Genomic DNA, 19,415 nt, shown 5'->3' on the forward strand with positions numbered 1-19,415 from the left:
CAACTTAAAATACTTAGACCTAGTCTTGCCTAAGATTAGATTTCTTAAACTTACTTTAACTAATGTGGTTTTATAATGTGTATATATATATATTCCACCAGACTTAGTTCTGATCATATTATCAAGTACTTCACCAAATAATATCTGAACACATAATTAGTCTTTATTATAGATATTTACAGAAAGACCAACCTAAAGGCTTACTGAGTCCCTGTTATTGGACTGCTTGACTACAGACTGGTCCTCAAAGATCCAGCACAGATGATGATCACAGGGAAAACCATTCTGCCATCACATTCTGTGCTGTGTAAATGGAAAGGTTCTGACAGCCATTTTAAGATTTCATATTGAGGTTGTTAGAACTTCTAGTTGCCTATAGCCAAAGAAAAATGATTTCTTTTACCAAGCAAGCGATCACCAAGAAATACAGTGGTGGCACATGCCTGCAGGAATATATATTAAAGGGTAAGAGTTAATGTACCTGTTGTTTCTAAGAACCAATGGCTTTTAAATGCAGTGACTTAGCTGCTCTGCTTACACATGCTATGGTTTAAACAAACACATCGTGCAACATGGACTGTTGCAAAAATTTAACCCTTAAATAATAGATAACCTATTATTTAAAAGAGGCAAAGAAGTTAGATCTTGAAAAGATACTACAAGTCTATACACCTGCCTTTCTTATATGCCAAATATTCAAGGGACATTGTTAATTTGATGAGTTTATATTCTCTGAAACTACTTGTTAGACAATTCTACTGTCAGACTTTAGTGCATAACATCAAAAGTTCATAAAAATGATAAGCTACACAAACCATATCAAGTTATTCTGGAGTTTGTACAACTTAATATATAAAGATTATTTTGTGAAAGTTACAAAGTGACTTTATATTTACAAATACTTTACAAATAATTCCTCCCCTAATAGGAAAATTATAATCACATTATTTCTATTTCACAGTAAGAAATTAGACATTGAAACACACTGAATAGAAATCAACTCGGGACAAGAACAGCTTTTCAATTTCTAGCTCTTGAACTGCTCTCCAGCAATTAATTCAATGTGTATAAAATATCTCTACTAATCAACTATTCCCCTGCTCTTAAAATAAGTAGAATTAGCAAGGAACACTACAATTTAGTCCCATGGCAAGTTAAGAAAAACAGAAGCCTAATCAATTCACAATTAAGGATGCTTTCACTACAGCCTGATTCTGAGGTTTGGAGCTTTAGGACAGGAAAAGGGAAGAGTCCATACAGAAATAGATCCAATTGTCTAGACAGTATGCAATTGTTGGGTAAGTGACATTTCAACTGATGGGTCTATTCAGTTTCTTTAAGGATACACATTATTCCTATTATTTCTAAATATATAGGTTCTAAAAATAAAGATATAACTTACTTTTCAGTGTGAAAATGTAAATCAAATTCCATGGATTCTTAAAACACCAATCCATCTTAAAGAACTTTTTCATTGGAAGAATACACATTTGTTAATTTCTTATGAAGAAATAGTGATAAAGAAGATTAAAATCATCTATAGCAATAGGATCTGACAGATATCCCAAGATATTCTCTCAATTTAAAAACTACATGGTAAATAAATCATTAAACATAAACACTTGCACATAAATCAAGTTTGAAACACTAAATTTTCTTATAAAATAGACTTTATAATACTATAGAGGACAAAGAAATACTGAATATTGCATAATTTGCATCAATAGATTTTTGTTGTTGTTGTTGTTGGTTGTGGGACTTGAACTCTGGGCCTGGGCATTGTCCCTGAGCGCTTCAGTTCTTTAGCCGTACCTGTTGAACCACAGTGCCACTTCCGGTTTTCTGGTGGTTAATTGGAGATAAGAGTCTCACAGATTTTTAGTGCCTGGGATGGCTTTGAACCTTGATCCTCAGATCTCAACCTCCTGAGTAGCTAGGATTATAGGCGTGAGCCACCATGCATGGCTTGCATCAATAACTTTCAAACATTGCTTTGTAATTAATCTTTTTTTTTGTGCCAGTCCTGGGGCTTGAACTCAGGGTCTGAGCACTGTCCTTGGGCTTTCTCAAGGCTAGGGAGGGCCCTGCCACTTGAGCCACAGCACCACTTCTGGCTTTTTTATGTACGTGGTACTGAGGAATCAACTCAGGGCTTTGTGCATACTAGACAAGCACTCTACCACTAGCCCAAACTCCTAGCCCCAAGAGTATTTTTTAACATTCCAAATTGTCTTTTTAGTATGATATTTAAAATGTAAGCAACACTGCTTAAAATACATGATAAAATACATTGATAAAATACATGAATAGAGCCAGGCGCGTGGCTTACGCCAGGAATCCTAGATACTCAGGAGGCTGAGATCAGAGGCTTGTGATTCAAAGTCAGCCTGGATACTAAAGACCAAGAGACTCTTATCTCCATTAGAAACCATTAGAAAATTGGAAGTGGCTCTGTGGCTCAAGGGGTAGGGTGGTAGCCTTGAGCTGAAGATCTTAGGGACAGTGCCCAAGCCCAGAGTTCAAGCCACACAACTGACAAAAAAACAATACATGAATGGAACTTGAGATTTGCTGAAATTTCAATTTACTAAAGTTTAACAATTTTACTGATTTTTATTCTGATAAAGGAAAATTATAATATATTTGTAATATATTTTCTACCATTTTTATCTGTTTTTCTGATTTTCCAGTAAGAATAAAGTTAATTTAGATTCTAAATCAAAAAATATTTTCTATGGCAGCTCTAAACAGTATCTCTTTACCTGAAAATGTCTCACAGAATTATTTTAGGCAACAAATAGATGCAAAACTATTTTGCTATGTATTTTTATCCAAGGACTAATTTTACTATCTACTTTATGTTTTATAAAGAAATTCTCCTTTTCAGATTATTTACTGGAGTTGTTACCAGCAAATACTGTCATATACCTGACGGCTTAACATATGTGTATCAGTGTAATACTTCCTGTTATAAATTCTTTTCTTTCCTTTTTCTTTTTTTGTCAGTCCTGGAGCTTGAACTTAGGGCGCGGCCACTGTCCTTGAGCTTTCTCAAGGCTAATGTTCTACCACTTGAGCCACAGCACCACTTCTGGCTTTTTCTGTGTATGTGGTACCCAGGAATAGAACCCAGGGTTTTGTGCTTCCTAGGAAAACTCTCTACCATTAGGCCACACTCTTAGCCCTCTGCTGTAAATTATATATGTATAAAATTCTATATTATTTTGTATTCTAAATATATAATAATGAGTACAAATTATTGTTTAATAAAATACAATTTCTAATTCATTTAGATTTCTAAGCTATGAGGACATTAAATATTAAGACACCAAATAATTCCCTCTGTTATAGAACACCAGTCAGGTGAAATCTGAGATTCTTTATTGGTAGCCGCATACAGTTGACTACACCTGCCATCTTGATGTTTTCTTGCTGTTTAAGTAAAGAATACAGGCCATTTAAGACACATTATCAATGTAATAATCACTACAGACTCACTGGTTCTTTTGAAATTTTTGTTAAAAACAGCCAATAACATGATAAACACAATTACTGTAGCTACATTATTTGAAAAATAATATAAATTATGCTACTAAAGACAAAAACATTCAAATACATGAACATCACAATGTAATACAGCCATAACTCATTGTTATTTGATAGGAAAAATTAAATTTAAAAAGTTATGTTAGAGAATTTGAGAATATTTCACTTTAGCAAAACATTCTATTTATATATCTCTAACATCTATGATACAGTATACAATACTTTAAAAAAGATGACATTCAAATGCTTCATATACACAATAATATTGCCAATACTAAACAAAACAAAAGTGATGCCCTTAATCATAAACTGCTATGCTAAGTAAGATTTTAAATTGTTTTTTACTTCATTTTACATTTTAGTTAGCAGCTGGCATTACATACTAATCAGTTCTATGCTGACAAATAGAGGATCCTAGTCAAAATACTGTTTCTCAAAAGTAATATATATCATATTGCTTAAAACTAAACAACCATATAAAAGTGGTAATCATTTATCTAAACAATGATTATGAAAGACAACTGGCATAAGTTCAGGCAGAGTGTTGGAGTTCTGGTGGTTTATTTACAATAAAAGTACTTTACTAACATGATATGCAATTCTATGTCAATTACTACAGTCTCTTAAAGTTATAAAAATATTATATAAAATACCACAGGCTTTAGAGGATATAATTTCATGTGGTTCTGTTACTAGCAGCTGAAAAGTGTGTATAATTTAAAAATAAATAAACTATAGAGGTAAACCAGTTACAAAACAGCAGAGGACTGCAAAAAAATCACAAGAGTGAAAAGAACTGCCTAGTTACATGAGCACTAACAAAATGGTGAAGCAGTGGGGTCAAAAGTTTTAAAAACCTCTTTTAGAGATTTGTCATCCGTCTCTCGACTGGGGTCATCCTCTGGTACTGGGCTCACCTGTCCAGGCTGCTTTGCCTGCTTTGGATCACCATATGGGGGTCTGATTAAGCTTGCCAAGGTCTGAATAGGAAGACTGTGCACTGCTGAGACCTGACCCTTGTTAGAACTCTTGACACTATCTGCCTGTGTGTCTGCTGGCCCATCAACAGTGACTTCCACGTCTGGAGTGTTTTTCTGTGGTAGGATTGCTTCTCCAGAAGGCTCATTTTTGTCACCATCACTTTTCTGGTTCTCTAAATTTTCTCCTACAGAAACTGTTGCTAGCTCTGATGGTGATGAGGAACCTTTTTCTCTAGGGTCATACAAACTAATACCACCAAGAACTGAACTCGGAGTTCCCAGTGGAAGGCCAGCTGAGGATGAGAGTTTAGGGGCATATGGAGGCAGAGAGTTAGGACTAGCACTGGTAGGACCTGCCCCCAATGGCTGTGAGGAACCAGGGTTTGATCTAGCTAAATGAAGTGTACTTTTTGATGTATGTGATTCCTTCATAGCCACTTGATGAGACTCTGTACTGGACACTCTGTGAAGCCTAGGATCAAAATTCTTTTGTAGCCTAGGATCTCCTAATTTACTTCCTGAACTATGTAACTCTCCAAATTGTTCGAGGTAACCATCTCTGTTTGTTGGATTAATTTTGGCTTTGGCTGCTAATTTTGGATCAGTGGGCACTGTGTTTTGATGAAGATCATCTTTTGTGTTCCATAACCTATTAAGCCTCTGGTCAGCTATAAGAGGAGGCAGAGGTAAATTGATTGAAGAGACAGGATCAGGTTTAGGTAAAGGTACTGGAAGTAAATCTTCTGGTGCCCACACAATGTGTTTTGCAAAATTGGGTTTGGTTAGGATAATGTCCATTTTAATGTGACTGAACTGTCTCAATTGTGACCTTGGATCATGGAGTATTACACCAGGCGGAGAATCCAAAGGTATTAAGAAAGCTTTTTCTCTCAGTTCTCTTTCTGTTTCTTCATCATCATCATCTCCTCTTTTGTGTTTGGTATTAGCACTAACACTTGAATGATGTAAATCAAATTTTGTTCCCTTGACTACAGAGCCACCATGACTACTTCCATTTCCTCTTAATTTTCTGGGATCCCATGAAAGTCTAAGATCCATCGGGACAGATTCAGAAGGTTTTCTGATGTCTTGCCTTGGGATAGTCCTAAGTCTAGGGTCAACCACCTGATTTCCTTTCCTTTTCTCTTTAGCAAGTCTTGGATCAGTAGGAGTACTATGTTCGGTAGATGGTTGCTGTTGATTCCTTAACACTCCTGTTTGTTTCTGTAATGTTTTCAATATTGATTTGACACTGCTTCCTTCTTCCTCTTCACTACTGGAATACCAGTTAACTGTATCATCTAAATGTAGAAAAGAAAGTCCTTATGATAAAGAATGAAGCATTCATATTTGGTCTTAACATATATTATTTCTGAGATAATTGTAGTATAACTTCAAGAAAATCCATTGTAAAAATGGCAGAGTTCAATACTGAATGAGATGAAATATAGTGAGATACTTAGTTATTACACATTATAAAGGAAGAAGTATATTACTGGAGTATGTAGGCATCATTCCAGTTAAGAGAAAAATCAGTACCTTTCATTCCATTTGGACAAAGGGAACTCAGAAGTGTCCATGGTATGTATGAAAGTGCTGGGGGAAAGGGAAAATACTTTTGGAAAGGCATTCTAAAATACTTATGGATCTCTTCAATTCAAGAAAGCTTTGACCTGCATAACTCTGAATTTATCAAGACAGCAAGGGATTGAAAAGAAAACAAATCATTAATGAAAGACTCTTTCAAGACCAATAAAAATGAGTGACAGGGTGGAGATTTTATTTACATTTCACTAGATTTTCAGATGTTTGAACTAACATTAAAAACAATAAAAATAACATAAAATTTATATTCTTTTTTGTCTTTTTTTTCTTTTTGGTACTGGGGATCAAGCCCAGGACATTGTACTTGCTAGGCAAATGCTTTGCCACTGAGCTACATCCCAGCTCCAAATTTATATTCTTCAGCTTCATGAGAACACTTATTTACATTATTTTACCCAAGTGAATTATGTCCATTTTTTGTTGTACTTGTTTTTGTTTTTTCCAGTCCTGGGGCTTGAACTCAGGGGCTGAACAAGGCTAGTGCTTTGCCATTTGAGCAACAGCACCACTTCTGGCCTTTTCTGTATATACGGAATGAAGGAATCGAACCCAGGGCTTCGTGCCTGCTAGACAAGCACTCTACCACTAGGCTACGCTCCCAGCTCATTACTTGGGTTTAAACTCAGGGTTTCAAGTTTGGTGGACAGACAAGATTCTCTACCACTTGAACCATACCTCTAACCCATGTTATATATAATTTTAGGAAGAATGGCTATCAGAAGTCTTCTCTCTGGCAGAGTAGAAGATATTACAATCTGGTTTTGAACTGTCTTCAAAGTATCCGCTCTATATTCATTCAGAATATAGTATATATAGGTAATGTGTATAGATAATATACTTATATACTAGAATATAGTAGTAGAATATCCTAAATATTTTTGTTTTTGCCTAATATCACTGCTCACCAATGTATGAAACTTCATATCACAGGATTCTTTTATTTTTTTAATAGAACATTGCTTATAAAACAAGCAGTGGAATTTAGGTATGTAGGATGTGGTTTAAAACAGTCTAGATTATAAAAGTATAATGCTTTATTCAGACATCAGTGCCTAAAAAAACTACCTTTAGGCATTAGATCTCTTCTTCTTGAATATTAAGGAAGTGTAGAGCTCAATTTGTACTTTATTTTTATCTGTTACAATTATTTTAACTATTTCTATACAGAAATTTAACTCTTCACAGCATTTCTCACTGTTCTTATTTCATTCTCATATCAATGTGTTCTATTAGCAGTCTTGTATCCTTTTGTAGGGAAATATAAATAAAAATTTCAAAAAGTAAAAGATATCCCAATTAGAAAACAGATATTAGCTAAGAAGTGTAGTCAACAGATTTTTATCAAAAGAAGGGTAAAAATTCCTAAGACCATTAGGATTTATAAAGATGAACACAAGGCTGGGATGTTGCTCAGCAGTAAAGCACTTTCCTAGCAAGTGCAACATCTTGGGTTCTATCCCTAGTACCGAAAAAGAGAAGATATGAAAAAACAAAAGAAACAAACACACATACAAATAAACCTCACTATTCAGATTACTGAATATATAACAAACATCCCAGAAAGAATATCACCAATTATAAACTGGGTGCCAGTGGCTCATGCCTGTAATCCTAACTGCTCAGGAGGCTGAGATCTGAGGATCGTGGTTCAAAGCCAGCTCAGTACTAAAATCCCTGAGACTCTTATCTCCAATTAACCAACAGAAAAACAGGAAGAGGCACGCACCATGGCTCAAGTGTTAGATTGCTAGCCTTGAGCTGAAGAGCTCAGGTACAAAGCCCAGAGTTCAAGCCCCATGACAGACAAAACAAACAAAAAAATACTTTTACCAATTATATGTTATAGTATATACTTTTCCATTATCTAAAAATTTATATTTTCATGTTTATGAAAACCTAAAAGTCTATAAGAATTTATAGAAATATCATCATTAAAATGGTTATTTTTCAAATTACCTTTCAGTACTTAAACAAGTCCGTTTACAGAAAATTCACTTATTAGCAATCCCTAAATTTCCTGAGATGTTGGTAAAAGAAAAGTTGATATGTTCTTTGAAAATGTAAAATATAATTCTCCTATTAGTTTGTTATCTAGTTTTATGCAATTATTCATGTTAACAATCAATTTGTAATTCACACAATGAAGTAGCTGTTTAAAACTTTTCTCATCCTTAGCTAACTAATAGCTGCACACTTATCAATATAAAAAAACTTAAGAAGCCATGTACTGGTGGTTCATGCCTGTATTCCTAGCTACTTAGGAGGCTGAGATCTGAGGATCTGGTTCAAAGCAAGCCTCTTACTTCCAGTTAATCACCAGATAACCAGAAGTGGCGCTGTGCTCAAAACAACAGAGCTCTAGCCTTGAACACAAAACCTCAGGGATAGCACTCAGGCTGAGTTCAAGCCCCATGACAAAAATAAATAAAAAATAAATAGATGTAAACTTAAATTCTTCTACATAATTTTTTCATACTAAGAACTATATTTCTTGGGCTGAATGTGAAATACATGGTGGTAAATCCTGGCTACTCAGGAGACAGAGGTTAGAAGGATCATTATTGAAAGCCAGCTTAGGCAAAAACTAAGACCTCACTTCAACCAATAAGCCAGGAAAGCTGGTGCGCACCTATAATCACAATTACTGAGGCAGATAAAGTGGAAGCATAGTCTAAGACCAACTCATAACCTGTTCAAAAAAATAACTAAAGCACAAAATGGCTGGGGCATCAGGCTCAAGTGGAGAGTACCTGACTAGTAAGGACAAGGCTCTGAATTCAAAACCTTAGGCTACTCCCCTTAAAAGAACAGTATTTCTTTATACTATAGCAGAAATATATACACTATGTGCATTAAATTCTCTCTAGAAACTAAGTAATTCTAGAGTAGGGACAGAACTGGAAAATCCTTTTTCTGCTTCATTTCATTTCTTCCTAAAAAGAGAAAAAGCTCAACCAGGCACAGTGGCTCATGCCTATAATTCTAAACTCTTGGGAAATGAAGATCAGGATGATCAATCTGAGTCCAGCCAAAACAGAAAGTCTGAGAGACCTCCCTTTGCCCAATTCAAAAAACAACCTGGGCACTGTGATATGTACTTGCCAACCCATTTACATGGAGAGTTCCTGGCATAAGCCAGAATCCCTAAAATCACTAGAAGCAAAAAGGGTTCGGAACAGTTTTAAATGGTAGAGCACCTGTCTAGCAAACATGAGGCCCTAAGTTCAAACCTCAGTACTTCTAAAAGAAAAAGAAGGAAAGGCTTAATTGCTTATAAATATGTTCATGTTGGTCTTAAATTCCAGCTTTTGATCTAGTCACTGAGTGAAAAGAACATTTTGCAGTTACTTATTACTGAAACCACAAGCAATCTTGAAAGGAGGCTAACAGGTAGAGCAGAAATAGAATAGAGGAACTCATTTTCACATTTTAGTTTACTGAATAGGTAGGATGCTATTAAACATCTGACTCACCTTCTTCCTTGCTTTGTGTTCTTTGAGAATGGGTGCTAGCTGGTTCTTCATCTTCTTGGTACCTTTGAGTAAGCCGAGCAAATAGAGCTCTCTGTACTGCAGGGAGGAGCCCTGGAACAGGCAGAGGGCCATGGGCTGTCATGTTGCTGCTAGTGTCAGGCTCATTCTCAAGGGTAGGTGAATCCTGACCAATGGGTAGCTGCTCCTGGGCAAATTCTTCATGCCACATCCCATCTATACACATAATAGAAAAAGAGACAGACACTAAGTGAGCACAAACTCCATCAAAGATATAAGAAATTGAGACTAGTAATTACCACTGAATTCTCAAGTTGTTATGTTATGTAACTTTGTTTAAAATGATCTAAATTTCAATTATCTCAAACATTACCTGAAGTTCTATTTCTATTGTTATGACAAAATTAAAAAAAGTACTTCAAGATTTCACTTTTGTAACTTTTACTTAGCTTTTTTGTATCATACTTCTTTATTTGCATACACTTTTTATTGTGCTTGTCTTCTATGTTCTACCATAATTGTTACATGTCACAAAGGTAGAAATTTGTTTTATTCATAGACATATGCAAATACATAGAAGATTTCATGATATATATTAATTGTAGGAAAAACTGATTCTAATGGTCAAATGACACTACTTACAACAATCATGTTTTATTATTCATTTGTAGGTTACAAGGTCTAATTGGCCTAATTTAGCTTTAAGACAAACATTCCTCCAGGCACCAGTTGTCTAGCTACTCAGGACTAAGATCTGAGGATTGCAGTTTGAAGCCAGCCTAGGGAGGAAAATTCATGAGACTCCAATTAACCACCAAAAAGAGAGAAGTAGAGCTATGGCTCAAGTGGTTCAGGGCAAGCCTTAAGCAAAAAAGCTCAGGGGCTAAGGCCAAGTTCTGAGTTCAATCACCAGGACTAACACAGAAAAAAGAAAAAAAACAAAACAGACATACTCATCATGCTTTTAATAAAAAAACAGCACTAAAGTAATTTAAAATTAGAAATAAATTATTTCACAAGGTAAACTTACCACCAGAGTTATTGAGTGGCTGAAAATTATGTATATCATGTTGTAAGTAGTAATTATCATAAAATTCAGCCGAGTTCTGTAGGGAGTCATAATCGGTGCTGAGTTGCATTTCCCCAGGGATTTGCTGGTATGAAGAACCTGGAGAGCAGGGATTCTCTCTGGATGCTTTGATTACATGTCCTGGAAAGCCTGGAGAGTGGTAAGTTCCACCTATGTTCTGTGATGTCAAAGGAGCATCTGCATGAAGAAGTCCTCCAGCTTGACTGTGGGGGCTTACAATTTCAGGAGGACCAGGTGGCAATGGTGGGCTCTGTGGCATTGGTATACCAGGAGCTTCTATACATGGAAGATGTTGAGGAGAGCCTGGATGCATCACAGGACTACCGCATTCTTGAGACATATTGGGTCCAGAACCTGGACTGGCCCCAGAACTATAGATATGCTGGCTATGTGGACTGCTTCCTTGAAATTGTGGTCCTGGTGGTGAGGCACTGTTATAAAATGCTGGTGGCCTATAGACAGAAAGAGTACTTCTTACTTTAAAGAAAACAGAAAACCAAAAATGTTGCACTTCTAAACAGATAGGGTAAATAAATTTTTTTATAGCTGAATACAACAATAAATGTTTAAGAAACAAATTTTTCCATATCCTCTTGGCTTCATTTTAGATTTAGTTTTCTTCCTTGCCTCTGGTGTATGTGTGTATCCTGAGACTTGAACTTAGGGCTTGTGAGCTGTCTCTCAGCATTTTCTTTGCTCAAGGATAGCACCCTACCACTTGAGCCACAGCTCTACTTCCAGTTTTTCACTGGTTAATTAGAGATAAGAATCGCTCAGACTTTCCTGCCTAGGCTGACTTTGAACAATGATCCTCAGATTGCAGCACCCTGAGTTGCTAGGATTACAGATTGAGCCATAGGTGCTTGGTTCCCATTGCTGTGAAAACTCATTGACCAGGAGTACTAAAATTTACTCTTTACTCTTTTTATTTAGAAAATTCAGAAGACCACAATGATAAAAACAAAATGATGAAAGATGCATGCATTCATGAATTGATTTGTTAGATGGTAACTCCTTTGTATAACTACTTAAAGATAATAAAAATTTAATTTTAAAAGATAAATAATAAACTTAACCTCTAACCCACCATGCGAAGAAAGCTTGATTGGTTGTTTTCCCAGAGGTTTTTTTTTTGGGGGGGGGGGAAGCAGTGAGGGAGGGTAGTCTTGGGCTTAACTATATAGACATAAAAACCTATGACTCTATAGACATAATGTTTTTTATTTCATAAATTAATATGTTTCTATGACATACAGACCCTTAGCCTAATTGTGATTAAGTTCTAAATACTAAGTCCCAGTGATTGTAAATAGAGATTCCCTCCTTGAACACTTGTATGTTAAACTTGTCATTTAAAATATGATGTAAAAATCAACGTTAATAAATTCTTTAAAAATTGTTATTATAAAGTTGATTTGAGAGGGGTTACAATTACATACGTCAGGTAAAGAGTACAGTTCTTTTTCAACAATGTCACCCTTCTCCCACATTCTCCCAGCTTTTACCTCCCATCCCCACCCACAAGTTGTATAGTCCATTTTCTTTATAACTTTTTGTTGTCATGAGGCTTAAACTCAGATCCTGGGTGCTGTCCCTGAGCTAATTTTGCTCAGGGCTAGGGCTCTATCACTTTGAGTCACAGCTCTTCTTCCTATGACTTTTTCTATTTCACTATCTAGGTTTAATATAATGACATTAACTTTTGTTGTTGACACTGTCCTTGAATACTTTTGCACTCTGCCACTTGAGCCATAGCACCACTTCAGGCTTTTTCTGTATATATGGAACAAAGGAAGTGAACCCAGGGCTTCATGCACACGAGGCGAGCACTCTACCACTAGGATACGCTACCAGCCACATCTATATTTCTTAACTTTAATAGAAAAATTCTTAATGGTTCACATTGTAACATTTACTATAGATTTCTTGTTCCTCATCTGTCAAGACCTCATTGCTCCTGGGACTAATCAACAAAGCTGGTGGCTTACAGCAGTAATTCTTACTACTCAGGAGGCTGAGATCTGAGGATCTCAGTTCAAAGCTGCTCCAGGCAGGCAAGTTCCTGAGAATCTTATCTCTAAGACAAAAAGCTTTTGGAAATGGAGATGAAACTCAAGTTGCAGAGTGTTGGCCTTGAGCAAATAGTTCAGGGACAGCAGCAACTAAGCCCTGGGTTGAAACCCCAGGCAAATAATAATAATAATAATAATAATAATAATAATAATAATAAAACAATAGAAGCAGATGGGCAGCTGGGCTGGAGTGGGATTACTAGACATAAACTCTGGATATAGCTTACTCAGTAATCTTTCTCATTTAGCCTTAGGAAGCCCTGTTCAAAAAGAACCAAATATAATAGAAATATATAAACCACTTTGAAGGCATTAGTATCTCAACAAACTTCCAGATTCATAACCAGGTGGGAGGAATAGCAAATCCATGCACCAGAAAGCATCCTTTGAGATTGTTATCTTGAAAAAACGTTCTGGAGCTGTGTAAGGAGTTTTGAGATAAAAATACTGAGGGCAGGCAACAGAGGGTGAAGACAAAAAAAGAAAAGGGGAAGCAGAAATCTGAGTGCATGCCAGATAACTTCTAGATATGCCTAAGGTTTCTTGGTGTGTGGTGTGTGTGTGTACTGAATTCACAGACTGTTCCAGTTTTTTTGCTCAAGGCTCATGCTCCATAACCTGAGCCACCCCACCACTTCCAACTTTTTGGTGATTACTTGGAGATAAGGGTTTCATGGACCTTCCTGCCAAAACTGGCTTTGAACTGCAATCCTCAGATCTCAGCTTCCTGACTAGCTAAGATTACAGGTACAAGCCACCAACACACACCTCTGTCTAAGTTTAATTGATTAACTTGAAATACAACTTAGTATCTTAATATAAATTTTTGGTAAATGTTTTGCTGCAGTTTTTGCAGGTTTTAACTTACTTTTTCCCAATTTTATGTGCTAAATCCACAGTAGGTTTTACAACTATTTCAAAGAGAGATGGAATTTTCTTGAAATCATCAGAGAGATCTGTCTGAAAATCATCTTCAGGATCAGAAAAGGGAAAATGCTCAGGTGGCGTTGGCAAAAGCCCAACTCCAGGAGGTGGTTTGGGAAGAGGAGTTATACCACGCTTTCTAAGTTCTTCTAATTCTCTTTCATCTTCATTCATAAGTTCTTCATCAGTATTCAACACCTAAATAAAAGTATAGAAATTACTAACAAAAGAAATTCCTTTCCCCACGTTTAGAACTGGTAAAACTTTAGTAGTTTTCCTAATAGAAAAATACAGTATTATTTGTTTATTTGAAATAGGGAAGGGAAGGAGAAAAACAAGATGATTCAAAGGGGGTGTAGGAAGGGAAATAGGGACAAAAACATGAGAAAGTATATCAATGTGTGAAAAGTAATATATCTACTACCTAACGACTGTAACTGTAACCCCTCTATACATTATCCTGGCAATTAAAAAAGAAAAAAAATATAATATTCAAGTTGAAGTGGATCAGAGATGGTTAATTCTTCACTTTAAATAAAGAGAATGAGGTTCAAAGAGGCAAGGGATAAAGTTCAAGTAAATTGATACTTTCAATGGCAGAACAGGTATAAGAGCAAAATATTCCTAATTCCTAATCTAATGGTTCTGCATTTCCAATATAAGTATGAGTCAAATAAATAAGACAGAATTCACAGGGCCGGGAGTTTGGCCTAGTGATAGACTGCTTGCCTAGCACGCACACAGACCCAGGTTTGATTCTTCGGTACCATATACACAGAATAAAACTGGAAGTGGTGCTGTGGCTCAAGTGATAGAGCTCTAGTCTTGAGAAAGTCCAAGGACAGTGCTCAGGCCCTGAGTTCAAGGCCCAGGACTGGAAGAAAAAAAAAAAACTACTTACTTTGTCCAAAAGCTTCCTTGTTTCTTTAGTCAGCTCATCATGGGAAAATTTACAGTTGTCTCCTTGGTAACATTTTGCTCCACTGTGATAGAATTTGCAGGGAAATTCATGTAAACAAAATTATTAAGGAACAGACCAAGAAAACAAAGGTTTGGTTTTCTTAAAACCAAAAACAATAACTCTCACCCAGATGTTTAAATTCTAGAATTCTGCTGTACAATATGTTCCCAGAGTCAACAATTCTGTATTGTACCTTTTAGGACTACACTGTTACATGCTGTATCAAAATTCCTATAAAACACTAGATTATTCATATTTTAGGCTAAAATTTCAATTATTCAAAAACCTTCAAAATTGTTTAAGCTCTCTTACTCTTAAAATTGGAAAAACTATTTTAAAAAGTCATAACTGTATAGCACATAGTACATTTCAATTGTGTAAATCACATTACCTTTTACAATAAAACAAAACATAAATATATACCTTACCTTACTTTATACAATAAAACAAAATATAAAGAACAAATAAATTTATTTGTGTGTATATCAGTTCTGGGGCTTGAACTCAAGACCTGGGCATTGTTTCTTTTGCTCAAGGCTGTACTCTACCACTTGAATTACAGCTCCACTTCTGTTTTTTTCTGTGTATGTGGTACCAAGGAATCAAACCCAGGGCTTCATGAACACTAGGCAAATACATTATCACTAGGCTTTTTGTTAGTTTACTGGCAGTAAACACCTCATAGATCTCCGACGCAGCCTGTCTTTGAACTGTGATGCAGTAGCTAAGATTATAGGTGTGAGCCACCCTTGCTCATCTCAGAAAAATAAATGTTGTAGCAAGAATGTTCATCTATAAAGAAAATAAAGGGGCACATGTAATGTAAAAGGTGAACATCCCAATAGTGAAAGTTATACAGTATGGATGATTGCAATGAACCTACTGCCTGGAAAAGAACAAGCTGTTTACTGCCTGCCATACACCGGAGTCCATATGAATTAAAAATGCAAATGTTAAGAAAAATACAATCCTCACAGTTACAGCTCTCATTTTTATGAAAAATTATGCTAAAATTGAATGCATTTGCACATATGTCATAAGAGTACAGAAAAAAGTCACAAAAGGTTTGTCTAAAGAATAAACGTTCTTAGGGAGGGGGTGGCCAGGGAAGGGAAATGGGGACAAAAACATGAAAAGGGATATCAAAGTTTGTGAAAAAATGCACCTTCTATCTGGCGAATGTAATGTAACCCTTCTATTAATTACAATAAAAATATTTTCCAAAAAAAAGAATAAAATGACTCAATGTTTTTAAAGTTTCAGAGTTAATGAATTTATATGAAAGTAGAATTAAAATGTACTCCCTAATACAGACCATTGTAGATTCATTTCTTATTGCAGATTCAATAATTTTCACTTCTGGCAAACCTACATTAATCCAATATTCCTGTTATGACTCATTTCTAACACTGAAGTATTTTTTTTTTGCCAGTCCTGGGCTTTAGCTCAGGGCCTGAGCACAGTCCTTGGACTTTCTCTCAAGGTTAGAGCTCTACCACTTGAGCCTCAGCACCATTCCAGCTTTTTTCTATGCATGTGGTACCAAGGAATTGAACCCGGGTCTTTGTGCATGATAGGCAAGCACTCTACCACTAGGCCAAACTCCCGGCCAACACTGAAGTATTTTAAGGCATATTCCAAATATATTTCATCAGTAAATACTTCCATATGTATTATGAACAGAGTTTTTGCCTAATTATCAACCTGACAAAATTAGTGCAATAAATTTAGAAAATATTTTAATGATTGTGTTATTCAGATGAGGATGCAAAAATTTTATCTAGTTCATATTTCTAGTTTCTTTTATTGATCTTTCATTTTTATGTCATCTATTTTTAATTTTAATATTAGCTATTGATAGCTAATACTTCCTATTAGTATACTGATGCAACTGTTTCCATCAGAGGCACTGAATATCTCAGCATGTCATCTTACTATCTCAAATGTTCTCCTAGCATTGCTTAAGTTATATTCTTTTTATTGTGAACTAGTTTAAACATTTGTTCATTTGACCCAGAGATGTCTATATTTCTCTTTGAATTATTTGTATGTCTTCTACATTTTTTTCTCTTCAACTTTTGGGAATCCATACATTAAGAGTATTACTTCTTACCAGATACTGGTGACTCATGCCAGTAATCTTGAGATCTGAGATCTGAGAACGGGTTCCAACCCAGCCCAAGCAGGAAAGTGTGTGAGACTCTTATCTCCAATTAACCAACAAAAAGCTGGAAATGGAGCTGTGGCTAAAGTGGTGGAGCAGGAACCTTGAGTAAACAGGCTCAAGGATAGCATTCAGGCCCTGAGTTCAAGCCCCAGGACAAGAACACACATATACACACACAGTGTTACTTCTTTACAGGTTATATAAATTGTACACATTTTTAATCTTTTCCCTTATCTTTTATTTAGCTTAGATGCTTTTTCTATGAAATTTTTAAATTATCTGTGGAGTTATATTTTCAATGTTTTTACTACTGCTTCTGGATATTGAGTTACAGAAAGAAGAGCTTTTCATACTTCTTGGTTATAAAGGAATTGATGGACATTTGTGTGTTTTCATTTTAACACTAATCTCTATAACAAGAGTTTTTCATTTTCTATTTTATTGCTTTCTTTTTTTACATTATTTCTTAACTTGATAAGATTTAAAATTCTATCAAAAATGTAATATTCTACCAAGTCAGTGGGCAACACAGCAAAACAACACAGATATAAGGACAAAGAAATTTATGACCATATAGGAATCCCCAGAAAAAAAGTAGACACAAGTAAAACATTCTGTCTATAATAAATCCATGGGGAAAGCTCTATTAGTAAGCAAACAGTTGGATATTTTTGAAATTAGCATAGAAAGATAATAAAGTTCCTTTATTATACAGATTTTTCCAAAAGATAGTTCAGTTCCCTAAAAAGTGAGTTAGTTTGCTCTTTTGAAGTACAAAGTCTGACTAGATTGGGCTTATGTTTTTTCTAATTTAAAGCCACACTAAAATTTCTAGGCTGTATTTATGATTTTCAAACTTCAATGATGCTTAAGGTCTCAGTATTCAGGTTAAGCACACATTTAAAAAAATTTTTTTAAATGCCGGGAAGGAGTTTTGCCTAGTGGCAGAGTGTTTGCCTAGCATGCACGAAGACCCGGATTCAATTCCTTGGTACCATATACATAGAAAAAAGCTGGAAGTGGTGCTGAGGCTTACGTGGTAGAGCTCTAGCCTTGAGAAAGTCCAAGGACAGTGCTCAGGCCCTGAGCTCAAGCCCAGGACTGGCAAAAAAAAAAAAAAAATTTGCTGGGCACGGTGGCTCACACCTGTGACACTAGCTACTCAGGAGGCTGAGATCTAAGGATCTCGGTTCAAAGCCAGTCCCGGCACTAAAGACTGTGTGACTCATCTCCGATTAACTACTAGAAAATGGGAAGTGGGGCTGTGGCTCAAGGGTAGGTGATAATCTTCAGCTGAAGAGCTCAGGGGAAGCACCCAGGCCCTGTGGTAGTGTGGTAGCCTTGAGCTGAAGAGCTCAGGGACAGCACCCAGGCCCAGAGTTCAAAAAAAAAAACAAAAAGAAAAAAAAAGAAAAAAATTATAAAGAACAGTTTGTTCAGCTCTGAGTTACGGAGTCTAGGAGGTTCAACAGTGCTAGAATATACCCCATCATCTGAGGGCTTTGCTGCTTTATGAAACGATGGAGGGCACCACATGAGAAGAAAGAGATACTATGTCAGTCCACATCTTTTTCCTATTTATTTTTAGAGCAATGCCAGCACAGGAGACCCACCTCAGTGACCTCATCAGCTCCTAATTACCTCCTGGAAACCACCCTCCAAAGACTATCAAGTTATAAATGTGAACATTAGGTTTCTATGACATGAGCTTTGGAGGGGGACACATTCAAACCACAGCACTGTAGTAACAAAAGTATGAATCTCCATCCCTTGTAATGGTTAGCATCCATTTTTAATAAAGGATATTATGCATATAAATGCAGTTCTCTCCTTTGGTACAATAACCCTGTAAGTAAAATCTGCAGATCTCTTTTCTCTTCTCCAACTCTGCATCATGATCAAATTTACACTGATCTCCCTGTAGAAAGAAAGAAAAAGAAAGAAAGAGAGAGAGAGAGAGAGAGAGAGGAAGAAAGGAAGGAAGGAAGGAAGGAAGGAAGGAAGGAAGGAAGGAAGGAAGGAAGGAAGGAAGGAAGGAAGGAAAAAAGAAAAGAAAGAAAGAAAAAGAAAGGAAGGAAGGGAGGAGGAAAGGAAGGAGGCAGGAAAAAGAAAAGAAGGAAGGGAAAGAGGGGGGAAAGAAAGGGAAGGAAGGTAAGAAGGTAAAAGTAAAGAAAGGTAATGGAAGGAAAAAAAATAAGTAAGTAGTTGAATTATTTCACAGTGAGTTTTAGTCCCTACCTCTAGACTTTAAATAATGTGCCAATAATCACACCTGCTGACGCAGATGTGACTACATGCACAGACTACAGAAGGAGCAAGGCTGCCAAGGATGTTTTCATATCCCATCAGCATTCATCATATCCACTTGGACTATCACAGCAACTTATTTAAGTTCTTGGTGCCGTGTATAAAATAGGGATAGTAGGGGCCAGGAGTTTGCCCTAGTGGTAGAGTGCTTGCCTAGCATGCACAAAGACCTGGGTTCGATTCCTTGGTACCACATATATTGAAAAAAGCTGGAAGTGGTGCTGAGGCTCTAGTGGTAGAGTGCTAAGCCTTGAGAAAGTCCAAGGACAGTG

The 19,415-nt window shown here is 36.1% G+C and overlaps 1 protein-coding gene across 1 annotated transcript in view; it reads right to left on the reverse strand.

The window, feature by feature from the left end:
- Nucleotides 1-3,359: 3,359 nt before the first annotated feature.
- Zc3h6 (zinc finger CCCH-type containing 6) overlaps nt 3,360-19,415 on the reverse strand; it is a 56,596-nt gene continuing 40,540 nt past the window's right edge. The window contains exons 7-12 of the mRNA XM_090336370.1: nt 18,641-18,754; nt 14,610-14,717; nt 13,653-13,906; nt 10,653-11,164; nt 9,605-9,838; nt 3,360-5,827 (exon numbers count right to left, since the gene is read on the reverse strand). Coding sequence (XP_090192496.1) covers nt 4,362-5,827; nt 9,605-9,838; nt 10,653-11,164; nt 13,653-13,906; nt 14,610-14,717; nt 18,641-18,754 — 2,688 coding nt within the window. The 3' untranslated portion in view covers nt 3,360-4,361. The remainder of the gene's footprint in view (nt 5,828-9,604; nt 9,839-10,652; nt 11,165-13,652; nt 13,907-14,609; nt 14,718-18,640; nt 18,755-19,415) is intronic.

This window comes from Megascapheus bottae, chromosome 7, assembly GCF_031878675.1.
Source record: "Megascapheus bottae isolate mThoBot1 chromosome 7, mThoBot2.hap1, whole genome shotgun sequence".
NCBI classification, from domain to species: domain Eukaryota; kingdom Metazoa; phylum Chordata; class Mammalia; order Rodentia; family Geomyidae; genus Megascapheus; species Megascapheus bottae.